The sequence below is a fragment of the Euprymna scolopes genome, chromosome 31 (genome assembly GCF_053919585.1).
Source record: "Euprymna scolopes isolate OS-2025 chromosome 31, ASM5391958v1, whole genome shotgun sequence".
NCBI lineage: Eukaryota > Metazoa > Mollusca > Cephalopoda > Sepiida > Sepiolidae > Euprymna > Euprymna scolopes.
The window spans coordinates 89,467,106-89,483,597 of NC_136512.1; the positions used below are offsets into that span (position 1 = coordinate 89,467,106).

The 16,492-nt window shown below is 34.3% G+C and overlaps 1 protein-coding gene across 4 annotated transcripts in view; it reads right to left on the reverse strand.

Annotated features, from left to right (window-relative positions):
- The window catches only part of LOC145255851 (uncharacterized), a 210,562-nt gene that overhangs the window by 80,522 nt on the left and 113,548 nt on the right, over positions 1 to 16,492 (reverse strand). For 2 of the 4 annotated variants that reach the window (XM_080114605.1, XM_080114606.1), the window contains exon 3: positions 10,569 to 10,622. The exons of the other annotated variants lie outside the window; for them this stretch is intronic. In XM_080114605.1, coding sequence (XP_079970731.1) covers positions 10,569 to 10,622 — 54 coding nt within the window. The remainder of the gene's footprint in view (positions 1 to 10,568; positions 10,623 to 16,492) is intronic. 4 annotated transcript variants of the gene reach the window in all.

Sequence of the window (16,492 nt, forward strand, 5' to 3'; positions counted from 1 at the left end):
TGTTTCAAAGACGAGTAGTAAATTAAAGTTTTAATCATATTAAATTAAAAAAATGTACTTATTTCGCTAAAACTTTATATATAATTATATATAAAAATTATTAGTGTCATTAACCCTTATGCTTGAATAGCCTTTGGGCCTTGATAACTCATTAGTACAAACAAAAACAAATTGAAAAATGATTTAAAACCAAACAAAGGGAGTTAATTCAACAAAGTTTATAAATTAAAGGGAGATAACTTACATATAACTATTTTTCATTTCCTGAAACAAAAATATTTTAACTATATAAACGCAAGAATACATTGAACTAAAAAAAAAAAAAAAAAAAAAACCGCCTCCCCCCTTCTCTTTCCTGTCTTCAAGCAAATTCGGTGCTTATTCAGATTGGCACTGATGGCGGCATTTAAAATTAAAAGAAATACAGAAAGTTTTGTATATCGTACGCACCAATCAAGGAACGAAGATAAAAAATTACGGGACTTTTGAAGGTTTCTGGGTATGCTGGAAACGAATATTTCATTTAAATTTTTCAGCGGATATTAAGCAATGTCATTTCTTATGTCATTGCTGGTGGTGTGCAAACACAACTCTAAGAAACTATGTTCAAGTGCACACGTACCAAGATGGCCACCAGTAATACGATTAGAAATAACATTGCTAAATATTCAGAAAACTACTTATTTACGAAAGATGTAAATGCGATATTCGTTTTCAGCATACCCTAAAACCTCTTAAATTTTTCATTTTAAAGGAAAATAAGATGGAAACTAAATAAAATTTATCAAAATTACAAATATCACGTTATTGATCAAGTAGTTTTATTTTTATATAAAAAAAATCTAATTTTACTGTTTCGATGAGGGTAAAAAATGAAATCAATGAATCAGTGGACAAGGGCAGACAACCCCCATCCACATGGAAACTGTAAAAACAATCACTGATTACCTCCCCTCATTGTGTTCTCTAGTCACCCATGGCGTCTGTCAGTTATCGGTCAAAAAACAGCAAATTTGTTTTTCATAAATTATTTTTTTTTTAATTTGCTTAATTAATTTTTGTGATTTTTTGGAATATAAAATCTTTGTTCCATAAATATTAGGTACAAAATAAAAGTATTTCTTCAATTTTGTTTTGTTGGGTTAATTAATAACCTTTGTTAAATTAACTGTGAGGTAAATCCCTTAAATGACTTCATAGTGGAAGCTATATTGACGATGACAAAGAAAGCATTAATTAACAATGTCACATCTTTTTAGCCTTTTTGCGCACAGAGAGACACAGAAAGCCCCGTCTGTTTATTTTTACATGTTTACACAATAGAGAGAAAGGACACGGTGCATATGAGCATTTATATGAAAACACGGTCAAAGAAAGACGACTCTTAAAACAGCAACACTGATAAATTTTCAATACCGCCCCTCAATGTGAATAGGGTTTTCAGTTTTTCAATACAGTTCCTCCAGCTTCATAAGTTGTCTGCTCACAAGTCCATTTATTTAATTTTTCCCAAGCATTGTCTACTTCTCTGTTCTTGGAACGTTTTTACAACTTTTTACTCCAGAAAGGTGTTGGAGACGCCCCTCTATGGGATTAATAGACTATCTCATGACGTTACTTCCTCTGACAAATCATTTCTTCTTCTCCTATAGTCTATCGAATTTAACAGTCCTATAGCCTATCTATTGACTTTTAATGGTCCTATAGCCTATCTATTATCTTTTAATGGTCCTATAGCATATCTATTATCTTTTAATGGTCCTATAACCTATCTATTGACTTTTAATGGCTCTATAGCCTATCTATTATCTTTTAATGGTCCTATAGACTATCTATTGACTTTTAATGTTCCTATAGCCTATCTATTGACTTTTAATGTTCCTATAGCTTATCCATTGACTTTTAATGTTCATATAGCCTATCTATTATCTTTTAATGTTCCTATAGCCTATCTATTATCTTTTAATGTTCCTATAGCCTATCTATTATCTTTTAATGTTCCTATAGCCTATCTATTATCTTTTAATGGTCCTATAAACTATCTATTGACTTTTAATGTTCCTATAGCCTATCTATTGACTTTTAATGTTTCTATAGCTTATCCATTGACTTTTAATGTTCATATAGCCTATCTATTATCTTTTAATGTTCCTATAGCCTATCTATTATCTTTTAATGTTCCTATAGCCTATCTATTATCTTTTAATGTTCCTATAGCCTATCTATTATCTTTTAATGGTCCTATAAACTATCTATTGACTTTTAATGTTCCTATAGCCTATCTATTGACTTTTAATGTTCCTATAGCTTATCCATTGACTTTTAATGTTCATATAGCCTATCTATTATCTTTTAATGTTCCTATAGCCTATCTATTATCTTTTAATGTTCCTATAGCCTATCTATTATCTTTTAATGTTCCTATAGCCTATCTATTATCTTTTAATGGTCCTATAAACTATCTATTGACTTTTAATGGTCCTATAGCCTATCTATTGACTTTTAATGGTCCTATAGCCTATCTATTGACTTTTAATGGTCCTATAGCCTATCTATTGACTTTTAATGGTCCTATAGCCTATCTATTGACTTTTAATGGTTCTATAGCCTATTTATTTACTTTTAATGTTCCTATAGCCTATCTATTGACTTTTAATGGTCCTATAACCTATCTATTGACTTTTAATGGTCCTATAGCCTATGTACAGAGAAGAATGATAAAATTATTGCCCTAAAGAAAACAACACTACAGATTTATTTTTAAAACTTTTATGAAAAAAATCAATTCAGGTAACTCGATTATGTAGTAGAGCTGACATCTATTCAATGTATCTGCCTTCAGCCTCAATCACTGTCTCGATACTGGTTTGGAATTGGGAGCATGTTTTCCACAGGTGCCAGTGGGAACCGGCGAATACTTGGCAGATGGCCGCGATCAGGCTGGCTTTGGTGTTGTGGGAGGTCATGTTGGTGATGTTCTCGACGTATGACCAGACGAAGTAGTCCAGCGGATTCAGGTTGGGGGAGGAGGGGGGGTGCCAGTGAGAAAAGGGTACGAAGTCAAGCTTAGGTCTCTTCGGACTTGTGGGCCAACGCAGAGTCCTGCTGCCACACCCAGGGTCTGCTAGCCGCCACCTGATTGCACCAGGGGATCATCACACTATTCAGCATATCCAGATACATTTTAGTGTTGACTTTCAAGCCGACTTCAAAGATGTGAGGTGGCATGATGTGGCCCTTACTTGAAACCAGATGAAAGACTATAACCGTGGCCGGAAATTTTGTTTTCATCACCCTGGGCACATACCTGTTATTCATGGCAATCCAGCGATGCATTTTGAAGGTGCTGGCAATGGTCCTGTTGTTATAACTTGGATCGGTAGAAAGCATGTTGTACATAGTATCACTTTCAGACATGACAGAAGGCTCCTATCGCTCGTGGGATTTTTACACAACTGGCCAACTAGTAGATGGTCGGCAACAACAAAAAAAAAATGGTTTTCATCAAACGGAAATTAAATCATGTCATCTTTTCTAAGGTAACAATTTTATCATTCCACCCTGTATGGACTTTTAATGGTCCTTTAGTTTATCTATTGACTTTTAACAATACTGCAATCTTATAATTAACATTTAAATATACACATTTCAGGTGAAAACATTATTACATACTTACGTGCCATGTCGAAATTAGTATAAATTTAAAAATTACAAAAAATGGTCCAGTAAAAAAATGATTACAAGTAAAAAATAGAATTTATTGAATTTGGAATTTTATTGTATGTTTTAAATGTGGAATAATTATGTGACCAATTCAGTATGATAACCTGACTTTTTTTTTTTTTTTTTACAAAGGCATCACCACATTATCAAGGCCCAGAGGCCACTCAAGGATAAGGGTTAAAGAGTGTACAGTAGAAGTTGGTCAATATAGTAATCATTAGTAATGAAAATTTGGTAAATTTAATAACTTATATGGAACGGCTCATCAAGAACTTATTTACCTTAGACTTGAACACAACCATATTGTAGTCAGCCGGAAAGCAGGAAAACGGAAGACAATTCCACAGGCGTGCAGTTCTAAGAAAGAAGCTTTGCTCATGGAATCTACGTTTAGGTTTAGGCACAGATAAAGAGTGGGGGGAATTATTGATAGTGTTTACAGCTAGACGAATGTTTCTTGTGAAAGTTTGACGAGGGGGGACTTAAATTAAGGATCTGCTATTTTTAAGCACAAAATGTTAGAATGTAGTTGTGGATAATTTTTTGTTAAAAATACATCCGATCGAGTTCAGGCTTGTAGCAGCATCGACCCAAGCTTGTTAAGACGTTGACTTTGGTGCATCTTAAAAAAAAATGTGCTGTTTGGAAAATATAATTTGATTTAAAAAAAATGCATTTTAGGTAAAACCATTACGTACTTAAATGCAATGTCACAAATTCGAAAAATGAGAGGATCTCTTTGAACTGTTTTTTCTTTACAAACAAAAATAAATAAATAAATAAAATGAAAAAAAAAAAAGATGCTAGCAATTTGCCACTTTCTATTTTGTAATGGCGGATTTGTCAAAATCATCGACTGCAGTTATCTCCCCTGGAATTTTAAAAACTAAAACTTTATTATTTGATAAATTTTATTTTTAATTGTAATCATTTTTCTATTTGATCATTTTCCGTTATTTTTTTAATTCTTTTTACTAATTTTAACAGTATACATAAGTATGTAACAATGGTTTTACTAAAAAAATATTGTTTGGAAATCGAATTATATTGCACAAGCAGTCACTGAAAATGCAAAGATCCAAGTTTGCATTTAAATTGTTAAAAAGGCGTTAGGAAATAAGTAAAAGCGGAGAAAAAAAATAGGGAAAATTTAAAATAAGAAAAAAATATTGTTCAGTGAACATAAAATATTTCCAAGATATTTGACGTGTTCAGTTCTCGGAAAAATTCCGGTTAGACAAGTAATAAAATGAGTGTTTATCTCTGTAACTTTTTTATCATTTTGTTCTAGCTGGGGATGGGGCAATCTGCTGGATGCCAGGCATTCATCCGCTATCTCAGATTACAACCAAGAGATCTATTAAAGATTCTAACTGTTCTTTTAAATGCACTTGGTTTCCATCTCAGTTCTGTTTAACCCAGCATCACTAACTTCTACTAAGGTTACTTCTTTCTCCTCGTCAGGTTTAATAGATTCGTTTTCTAGGTACGCAGCTGTAGAAACTGCATAGTCATCGTGGGTGGTGTATGACTTATTTCCAACCGTTCTTTCCGGTAAACATGTTCTCAGCATTTGTTGCAATATTTGACAGTCAACTTTTTACAGATCATCCAGTGGAGATATTTACAACTTCTGTTGCTTATAGTAGCCCCCCCCCCCCCCAGCAGATCCTTTCAGTTGGATGTGAGGTGATGTAATTCACACTCACCACTTTCGGGTGGCAGAACCTGCACTTGTTATCATTGCTGAGACCACTTACCTTCTTAAAAACGTGAAAAGTTTCAATTTTTCAATTTTGGATCCTTACCACCATTTTTACTGGATAAAAACCAAATTTAATTTGTTTCACAGGCTCAAATCTGCAATATATCTAGTTTCAAGTCTGTAGGCCAAAAATTGACAGTAGGTTATGAAGACAATTCTGAACATAAACAAGGTCACAATATATATATATATATATATATATATATATATATATATATATATATATATAATTATTTCCACAGCTCAAAGAACGCTGCAGTTCACAAGAGCCATGCCAGCCAACGAACTGGAAGTCTAAGACTGGAGTTTCACCCACATTTGGGCTCATCAGTCAGACATATCCGCACCCATGATTTGAAACTCGAGCCTCCTGCATGCAAGACAAGCAGTCTACCAGCTGAGCAAATGCCCTGCACACAAAAAATTCTATTAACGAACACAGATCAAGCAAACCACAACGAAATCAAGCTGTGGAATAGACTTACTTCATCTCGACAAGGGATGTGGCCATCCAACCAGCTGAACCCCAAGCCGATGCCTCACAAGTAGGGATTTTGAACTCAAAAGGATGACGCCATCCAGCCATTTTTGTTATAGAATTTTCAGACTGTGAGAGATTATATATAATTATTTCTGCAGCCCACAAGAGCCATGCCAGCCAACAAACTGAATAGAATTTCTTGTGTGTGGGGCGTTTGCTCAATTGGTAGAGTGCTTGCCTCGCATGCAGGAGGCTCGGGTTTCAAATCTCGGGTGCAGATATGTCTGACTGATGAGCCCAAATGAGGGCGAAACTCGAGTCTTAGACTTCCGGTTTGTTGGCTGGCATGGCTCATGTGGGCTGCGGCATTCTTTGGGCTGTGGAAATAATTATATATAATCTCTCACATTCAGAATATATATATATATATACATACATATATGTGTGTGTGTGTGTGTGTGTGTGTGTGTGTGTGTGTGTGTGTGTGTGTGTGTGTGTGTGTGTGTGTGTGTAGATGTCAATAAATTAAATTAAAAAAAATAAATATATCAATTTATATTTATTTTTTACAATTTCATTTATGTAGTTTTTCTTCAATAGTGAATGACCATAGTCTTCTTCTTAATCTACTTTGGGATTCTGTGTTAACTCAAGTAAATAATCTGTTAAGCAGTACATATGCACGGCTCGCTTTCTTGAAACAAACTTCCCTGTCTTAAAACAGCTTCCTTTTATGCAGCCAAAAATCATCTAATTTGCATACAAACAGCAAGAATTCACGTTACTTCCGTGCAACTGTTGAGCACGAACTTCGCTACCACATCAAGCTCAAGGGTTTTGGGTACTTTTGTTTTAACATTGAAGCCATCAACGTGGAAATTTAGTGTTCTCTTTGTTTTGGAGGCAATAATGGTTACACAATAACGAAATAAGAAAATAGAATGAAAATGTCCAAACAATAACAATCGGAATAGAACAAAGAGCAAAGCAAGATAGTGTTGCGAATGTGTTATGGAGAATGGGGGGGGGCATAGATTGAAGCTCAGTCGAGTACCTGCCATGAAAATAATAGTAGAGCAGAAATGGATTCACAACATTTTTTTTTCTGTAAGAAAGAGGTAGTAAAGAGGAGAATTGTTTTGAAATAGTGCCATTTTATATTTTTGGTACTTCTACAGTTTAATCTAAACATTAAAAAATGAAAATATTGAAAAAAAAGTATATTCTACATACTTATTATGGAATGAAGTTCTCTTAAAAAAATTCACTTAATTTGATCAAGTATTTTTTTTTTTAACAGCGTTATGACATCGAGCTGAAGGTAGCCATGTTTGAATTTTTTGACTACGGGGAAGGGAGGGGGCGGCACGGGAAGATAATTCAGTCTAAGGTGCCGACATTCCCCTCCCCATGTAAAATAATAGCTTCTTTTCCTTCCTCGTGGTCTAAAAATCGAAACATGGCTACCTTTTACTCTGTGTTATAACAAATTGTTTCTCTGCTGTAAAAAAAAACAAAAAAAAACTACTTGATCAAATTAAGTTAAATTTTTTTTTTTTTTTTTTTTTGGAGAACTTAATTCCATAACGGGTATGTACAATATAACTTTTTTTTCAATATTTTCATTTTTTTAATGTCTTGATTAAACTATACAAGTACCATTTAGGTAATTCTCCTAAACTTCATGTCAACCTATTTACATAATAATTGGCGCAAGAAGATATTGACCAGACTCGATTACGATGAAATTTTTAAAATAACCATCAGTTTGAAAGGATAAAACTTTTTTAATATTAAAGAAAAAAAAATAGAATCGTATTTACCGCAGTTGCTGGAAATTGTCATCTCAAATACATTAAATACCGAAAATGGAAAAAAAAAGGGTGAACCTGTACAATGCACACATTCCTTATATATATATATATATATATATATATATATATATATATATATATAAAAAGATACAAAATATTTAATATTTAAAGACTTTTAGAGGGTGTTCAGTTTCTAAACCTTATAGTAAGTCGATCCCCTAGAACTAGTCGATGTTTCAAGGTCAAATTGCTATTTAAAAAAAAAAAAGGCCAATCTCATGAAATTTGGCTATTTCAGGATTACCAGATTGGTCTTTTTAAGGCCAAATTTATCGAATTCAGCCTTTTTAAAGCAGTTTGGCCTTCAAACGTCAACTGGTTCCGGAGATCAATTTACTTTTATTAGATACATTTTTCTTTGTGTGTTTCACTAAACTGTCGCCAGGTGGCACTTTTCGCTACAAAAAAAAAAAAAAAAAAAAAAAAAAAATGGAAACTATATTTTGTTACAATGACAATTTTACTTTAATTCAAAAAATGTTTCGGAAAAAAAAAATGTTTCATTTAAATTATTATATTGTTTGGAAAAAAATCCAATTTTACTTTATTTCAAAAATAGTTTTATTAAAATTATATTTTCTTACACAAACTTTTCAATAGATGTTTTTACATTTATATGTGAATGCATTTTTTTTTTTTTTTTGCAATGTTTTGGTTTCAAATACTTTTGGTTTGGAAAAAAAATCTTGTTTGTTATTTATTTGCTGTGTTATTTGACCAAGAAGAAATTGGAGTTTTCGCCCTCTAACTATGGCATTGTCCGTGTAATGCAGAAGTGCCGAATATTGTGGGCTGTGTGTAAAACAGCATTTTACACAATAACAGCAACATCATCATTTCGCGTATTTCCTATTTTCTGAGTCAATTTCTATGGATGGACATTGGCGCTATAAGTGTTAATGGAAGTAACGTGTTTTTTGGTATTGGGTTTTCATATTTACATTGTAAAGCAAATAGATTTTTTTAACAAACTACACAGACGAGAGTTAATAAAATAAATTTTAACATCTTCTCTTGACACTCATGTATCTAAAGATAACGTTGCTTACAGGCCTCCACACCTTTTCAGAAAAAAGTGCCAGAAAATAATAATAATATCAAATTAAAACGAATTTTTTTTAGGTCGATTTTGGATTTGCAGTTTTTATCTCAGGAGTCATATATTCTATTATGTGAATATTTTTTTTTGATATTGGAAACCCGTCATAAAAAAAATCTTTGTTCAAACTTCATATCACGGAATATATGAATTTAATATCATTTAAAGCTTTTTAAAAATAATTATTTTTTTAGAGTTCTGTTTGTTTTTGTTGTAATTCAAATAATTATATAGGGTGACCTCAAAAAAAAAAAGTGGGCCCCAACTCTAATCAGGCCCCGTTTCTTAGTGTTTTGTCCGAATGAAATGAAACTTTGGTCATAACTAGTTTATTATATTCAAAACATCACATCAAAACACTAAGGTCTTTGGCCTTTTTCTTCGTTTTACAGCATATGTTCTAAATATACTTCCTATGTTTTTTTGTTTCACCCTGTATTACCGAGAAAAAAAAATTATCAAGAAAAAGTGATTTTTTTTTAACATAATAATATTGATTTTATGCCTAATTTTATTTACAACTTTAAGGCAAGTGAAATAAATAATGGGATTATATATATATATATATATATATATATATATATATATATATATATATATATATATTATATAATAACTATTTTTTAATTATTTGATCTTTTCAGCTTTAGAAAATGTTGAAATTTTTATCGACCTACATTTATTTTGTTTAGTTTTTGTAACATGAAATGTGGGGGTGGGGTAGAACACCTAAAAAAAATATTTCCTTTAATATATTTAATGAAACCTACTTTTATTAGGGAAGTTTATTTAGTAATGAATAAACATCGAAAAGTTCAAGAAAATATGGCTATCATTTGATTTTTGCTAGATTTTTAAAACATGGGTATGTCTACGGCTTCAAAAACGTCACTACATAGGAACGTTGTTGTAAAGCATCGATAATGTAAACACGATTCTTGTCTCACATTTTCATTGTTTTTATATGTTGTAAAAATTTTTTTTTAAATATTAGAAGTTTATTTAAAGCTTCTTTTAAATGGTAAAAAAATTAGGATGATAATATTAAATTAGTTACATCGTGTTACGCACAGCAGCGGTTAAAACTGGTGCGTGTTAAGGTACCTAAATATTGTATGAGAAACTAGGCACTCTCTAAAATTTTTAAATATTGAATTTTTTTTTTTTTTTGCATTTGGGTGGGGAGGTGGGAGATAATCTGGCAGATTAGTGTCCAATCGATAATCTGCTGCAAAAATTGAAAAAAAAAACAACAACAACAACAAAAAAAAAACATATATAAGGTGGGGGAGCATTGCACAGGTTCACCAAAAAATAAAATTTTTATTTTTTTTTTTATAAAAATTATTTGGAGTAAAATTTGTAAATATAACAAAAAATGTTCCAGATTTTTCTTTTAATTGAATAAAACATTTTTTTTTTTAATTTTTAATGGGTTTTTTTTCTTTTTTAATTAAAAAGTTAAGTAAAAATTAGAATTTAAAAATTGTCAAAAAGAAATATTAAAAATAGAATTTTGCACGAGAGAATGTGAAAAAAAAAAAAAGAAGATTTTCTAAGCAAGAAGTCATTCAGGGCATTTTGTAGAGAAAAGCAAAAACCTCTAGAGACAACTAACGATTTTACCTCGGATAAACTGTTGGCCGAGAATATCTGGCGGGTCTATAAAGATGGAAGACACTGAAAAAAGAAATGTAAGAAGAAAAAGGGAGTTTTATAAAAAAGTCAAAAACTATCAAACGCAAAATTTTGTGCAGATGAAGATGAAATAATTCGGAATGAAAATCTTTTTTTACATGAACATGAACATCATTTCTAGTAGTGATGGGACGATTCTAATATTTTCCCCCTGATTCTGATATAATTACTGATTCTGTTCTAAATTCCTGATTCTGATACCGACGAGTTTTTTTTTTTGTTCTTTTTTTTTGATGCGGGAGGAGTTTACTGAAAAAGGAAAAACGTGCAGTATGTGCAGATATGTTTGTAAACGTACAAATAAACTTGTAGAGATTATCTATAGATTTTAGTTTTACTGGTAGTTTTATATCAATAAATATGGAGTTGAAAATGTGTCAGCTCGTAGAAGCATCTTGGAATAAAAATGAAATATATAAAATAAACAGACAAACTATTTTAAAAATATGCTAAGATGCAAAAAAAAAAAAAAAAAAGAAAGAAGAATTTTATTTTTCTTTCATTTTTTTTTTTAAAGTGGAAATACTTATTAATTTCGACTTAAAATCCCTTATCAGAGAAAAAGTCCATCCTTGTGTTGTGTTATCAAGGTTTTGCTAGAACTCTCTAGTGTTGGATCGGGGTGAGGAGCGTGTTTGCTGGGTGTTAAGTTGAAAATGTTTTTTTATTCTTATTTTTCAATTTATTCAAAAATTCTTCTGCGAACCGACACATTTTCAACTTCATATTTGTAGGGCACATGTGTTTTCGGTACTGGAGAGTTTTATATGCATTAACGGCAAGCAAAACAACAAGAGGAGCAAATATCTAAATGATTGATTATTTGGACTTTTCAGTATCATTTTCACATTTTGACCGATATAACCTCAGATCTTCTTCAAGTGTACGTTGTTTCATTTTTACAAAGAAGTCACCACAAAGGAGTCATCAAAAGTCACTCGAGGATAAGGATGAGTGTACGGTAGTGAATGGGATAACATCGTGGTAATCATTAGAAGTGGAAATTTTGTAAATTGGATTACTTAAGGGGAACTGCTCATCAAGAACTTGTTTACGTTGGACTTGAATATGACCATATTTTAGTCAGCTGAAAAGCAGGCAAACAGAAAAGAGTTTCACAGGCGTGCTGTTCTAAGAAAAAAGCTTTGTTCATGGAATCTACATTAGGTTTGGGCAGTGATATACAGTGGGGGAAATTATTGATAGTGGTTTCAACTAGAGTGTTTTTTGTGAAGGTCAGGCCAGAGGGGCTATAGATTGGAGCTCAGACGAGCACTTGTCATGAAAATAAGGATAGGCTCGCAACATTTCCTCTGTGGAAAAGAGGTTGCAGTTAAAAAAAAAAAAAAAGAAGGCATCCCTTACTAGGCTACGAATCTATTTTGAACCCTGTCAAGGCAGGATGAGACTTTCTAGCAGCTCCTGCCCAGATGTAGTAACATCACTCCCTCCTAAGGAGTACTTGGCTCTTATACAGGTAGAAAATTGCATCAGCAGTAAGATATCTACTGGAGCGATAGAATGATCCAACCATTTTTCCAGCAAGCTTGGCAACAAATTTGATGTACGTTTACCATTTCAGATCAGGAGTAAAGGTCAGATCAAGAAGCTTGTCAAAACATGGAACCTCTCCAAGAAATTCTTGTAATATATAATACTCAATAGAGGATTAATTCCATAAAACGCTCTACTTCACCATTTGTCTCACGCCATAGAGGTGTAATGTGTCTAAGTTTGAAACCTGCTTGTGCCGCTAAGTCTCTAAAGTCTTGTCCTTAAAATGGCGGACCGTTATCGGATTTTAGAATGGTCGGATATCCTTGTCTAGCAAAGATCATGTTTAGAAGGGGAATGACTGTACATGCAGATATTGAGGGTATTACCTCCACTTCAGGGAATCGGCTGTAATCGTCGATTATGACTAACACATAGTCACCTGATGGGAACGGACCTGCAAAATCGACTGAGATTTCAGTACATGGTGCAACTGGTAGTGGTGAGGAGTGTATGAGTTTGCGACTCATGTGCCTTGGGTCTGAGGCTTGGCAGGGAATGCATCCGTGTATTGTTTCCTCTACCAGTCTATCGATTCCTGGGAACCACACCTTTTCCCTTATTAGTTGCTTGGTTTTGACCATGTCCTGGTGAGATTGATGGGCTATATCAATTGATTTCTTCCTTAATTTTGAGGGAATTACAAGCCGGTGTCCTCAAAGGACGAGACCATTGTGTATTGAAATTTCATCCTTGAATGGGGAAAAACTTGACAGCTGGGGGTCATTCCATCGTCCATCTTTAACAGCAACCATGACCTTTTGTAAGTGGGGGTCCTGTTCTGTGGCTTGTTTGACTTTTTGAAGAGTTAAAGATTTTGGTATTGTATTCTGAGCTACATACATTATGTAGGCTTCTGTTACATTGTCTTTAGATGGTATGTGTTGTGGGTGACGACTCAGATAGTCCACAGGGTTTTGGTCATATTTCCCGGGACGGTATACCAGGTTGTACTGGTAGGGCATGAGACGAATGCGCCAGCGTTCAATCCTTGTTGTTGTTGGTTTAAGATTTTTCACAATCCCAAGAAGAGGACGATGGTCGGTGGTGATTTTGAATCTCGCTCCATATAGAGATGAAAATGTTCAGCTGCATATACGACGGCTAACATCCCTCTCTCAGTTTGAGAATATCGCTGTTCTACATCTGTGAGGGCACGACTGGCATAGCATAGCACCTTCCCATCTTGTGTCAGAACTGCACCTAATCCAACTGGGCTTGCATCTACCAGGATGTCGGTGTCTTTCTTTGGGTCGAAATACGCCATCACCTCAGCTCCAGTCAAAGCTTCCTTTAACTTGTTTGCAGCTTCTTCTTCCTCTGTCCATCTCCAGTTTGCATCTTTTTTTGTGATCCGTCTCAGTGGTTCACTAATATTGGCATAATGTGGAATAAATAAAGCCACATACTGTGTCATGCCCAAGAATGATCTGACTTCACTGATGTTCCTTGGAGATTTGCATTTTGTAATAGCAGAGATTTTCTCTGCGTCAGGGGACACTCCATTCTCACTGAAAATGTGTCTGAAGAAAGTCAGTTTCTGTACAGAAAAAAGGCATTTTTCTTTGTTCAGCTTGGCTCCTACTTCTTGTAGACGTTTCAGGGTGTTCCTCAAGCTGATGTCATGTGATGGCTGGTCATGTGCATAAATTATTATGTCGTCTGATAAGTTTTTCACTCCTGGAATGTCTCTGAGGAGGTCTGATATAGCTTTCTGAAATAGTTCAGAGGCTGCATTCACGCCAAAACTTAGACGCTTGTAACGAAATAAACCTGCATGTGCTGAAAATGTCGTTATATATCTGCTGGACTCTTCCAGTTCTAGTTGATAAGCATTGGAGAGGTCTAGTTTGCTGAAAACTGTACATCCATTTAAGTCTGCTATTAAGTTGTCTACGGTTGGCATTGGACGTTTTATCTGTTGAATGGCTTCATTTGCCTTTCTCATGTCGACGCAAATTCGTACGCTACCATTTTTCTTGGGAACTACCACAACTGGGCTAACCCAAGGGGGTAGGTCCAGTGACTTCTTCAATCACATCCATTTCTCTGAGACGTTTGAGTTCCGTCTCCACGTCTTTTCTCACATGGAATGGTATCCTGCGGTATCGCCGAGTTATGGGGGAAACTGATGAATCAATGTGGAGATTAATGGTAACTCCGGAAATTTTTCCCATCTCTCCATCAAACAGTATGGGTAACTCATATTGAATTGGGACTGTCACATGGAACGTGAAGTTAAACGTTATCATTCCCAGTGCTTCAGCAGAATGACCACTCAAGAGTTTCTGCAGTCTAACTAAAGGATTGTCGCTGTCAACCACAAATATCTTAGCCCTACAGGATTTATCATGAAATTCTATGCTCACATTAATAAATCCTCGGATGGGCATGGCATGTTTAGATCTGTACGCAAATATCCAGGGCGTTGTTTTGTTTATACGTGGTTTGTGTTTTAAACCATCATATTTGTGTCCAGCAATTATATTGACGCTAGCACCTGTATCTACCACAAACATTACAGGTGAATTATTGACAAGGGTGGTAACTTTTGGTGTCTTAATTGACGGTGTAAATTTCACCGAGTACACAGACTCATCACTAGACGTAGAGGGGAATACCGAGGGGAGGATTGGTGAAACGAATTACTCTTACCGGCTTTGCTTTGCATGCTCTCGCAAAGTGGTTTTTCTTGTGGCAATTTTTGCATTCTTTTCCTAAGGCTAGACAAGTCAGGTGTGTAGAAGAGTATCCACAATCGTGACACGTTTGCTCTCCGCCATCTTTTTTTTGTCCATCACGCGTTCGATTCTTCGAGGTGTCATGGCGACTGTTTTGCCGTGCGTGTTCACAACAAATGTCTTTACTGCCATTGGTGTTGAAATTTTTGTTATTTCCACGTGTGAGACGTGTGCGGTTCTCGTTGCTGTAAAGAGCGTGTAGTTCATTATGCTCCATGTCTGCCGCACGCATATATGCCAGTTCGATTGCCCTAGCTTTGTCCAGGATTTAGCGTAGAGTTGTCCCTTAGCGCCTTCCTTCTGACTTTAGAGGATGTGCACCCCTGCAAAATTTGAGCTAAGCTGTCTTTATCTTCAAAATCGCACATTGAGGCTAGAGTCCGTGGACGTGCATGGTACGAGTCTAAACTTTCGTCCGGGTCTTGCATGGCCTGTCGAAACTTGATAATTTTGTACGATGTGTTCTTTTGCGGCGTAAAATGATTTGTTAGTGACTTTTTTGTAGTTTCATATTCGCCCGAAACTACATTTGCCGTCGTCCAAAATGTTGGTTGCATCTATGCCCTTTTGTTGGTTTGTGAAGTCGTGGAAAATATCGAAAACTTTGTCTCCTGCATAGTGCAGAAGTATCACTTTCTTTTTTTTATCGTTGTGAATGTCCATAGCGACAAATAAAGTCTCCAACCTGTCTAACCATTTCTTCCAACAAACAGCGGTTGCGATTTGGTCTGCATGTACGCTAAAACTGGGAAAAACTGGTAAACCACCGCTGGCCATTGTTTTTTTTTTTTTTTTTTTGTATTAAATTCAAAAAAATTTTTTTTTTGTATTAAATTCCAAAAAAAATTTTTTTTGTATTAAATTCCAAAAAATTTTTTTTTGTATTAAATTCCAAAAAATTTTTTTTTTGTATTAAATTCCAAAAAATTTTTTTTTTGTATTAATTCCAAAAAATTTTTTTTTTGTATTAAATTCTGAAAATTATGTAGCGTAAGCTCGTCATGAAAAATAATCTCTCGTCGCTAGATATTATGTTGGGGATTCCCGTCTGGCAGGAATCAAACAGTATGAAAGGAAGACAACGCAGACATAGGTGTTAACAACGGCTCGGTCGCCAGAAAACTGTCGTCCAAACTTACTTTTATTAGAGAGCGCGCATGTCTAAAGGTAGATAACTCTTAGGTTTATGTCCCTTTACTTGTGGACATCACACTGACCAGTCTCAATATTGCTTAACTTTGGTGATCTAATAAGAACCAGTGTGTCAACATGATTATGTCGTACATTATATTTGTGTGCGTGTGTGTGTGTGCGTGGTTCTATTTGTCTATGTTATCTATTTTAAAGTGTCCTTTCATAAAACCTCATTAAAAAAAAAAGAGAAATAGTGTCTCGAAAACATTGTCAAAGATCAAGTGTGAGGGAAGAGCAAACATTTTACTGTTATCGTGTTCCTCCTCTCCCCATTACATACTGGATGACTCACGATTCCACTAAAATTACTTTCCTCCTTTTAAAATTATTTAATTTAACGTTAAATTGGATCTCTAATTATTG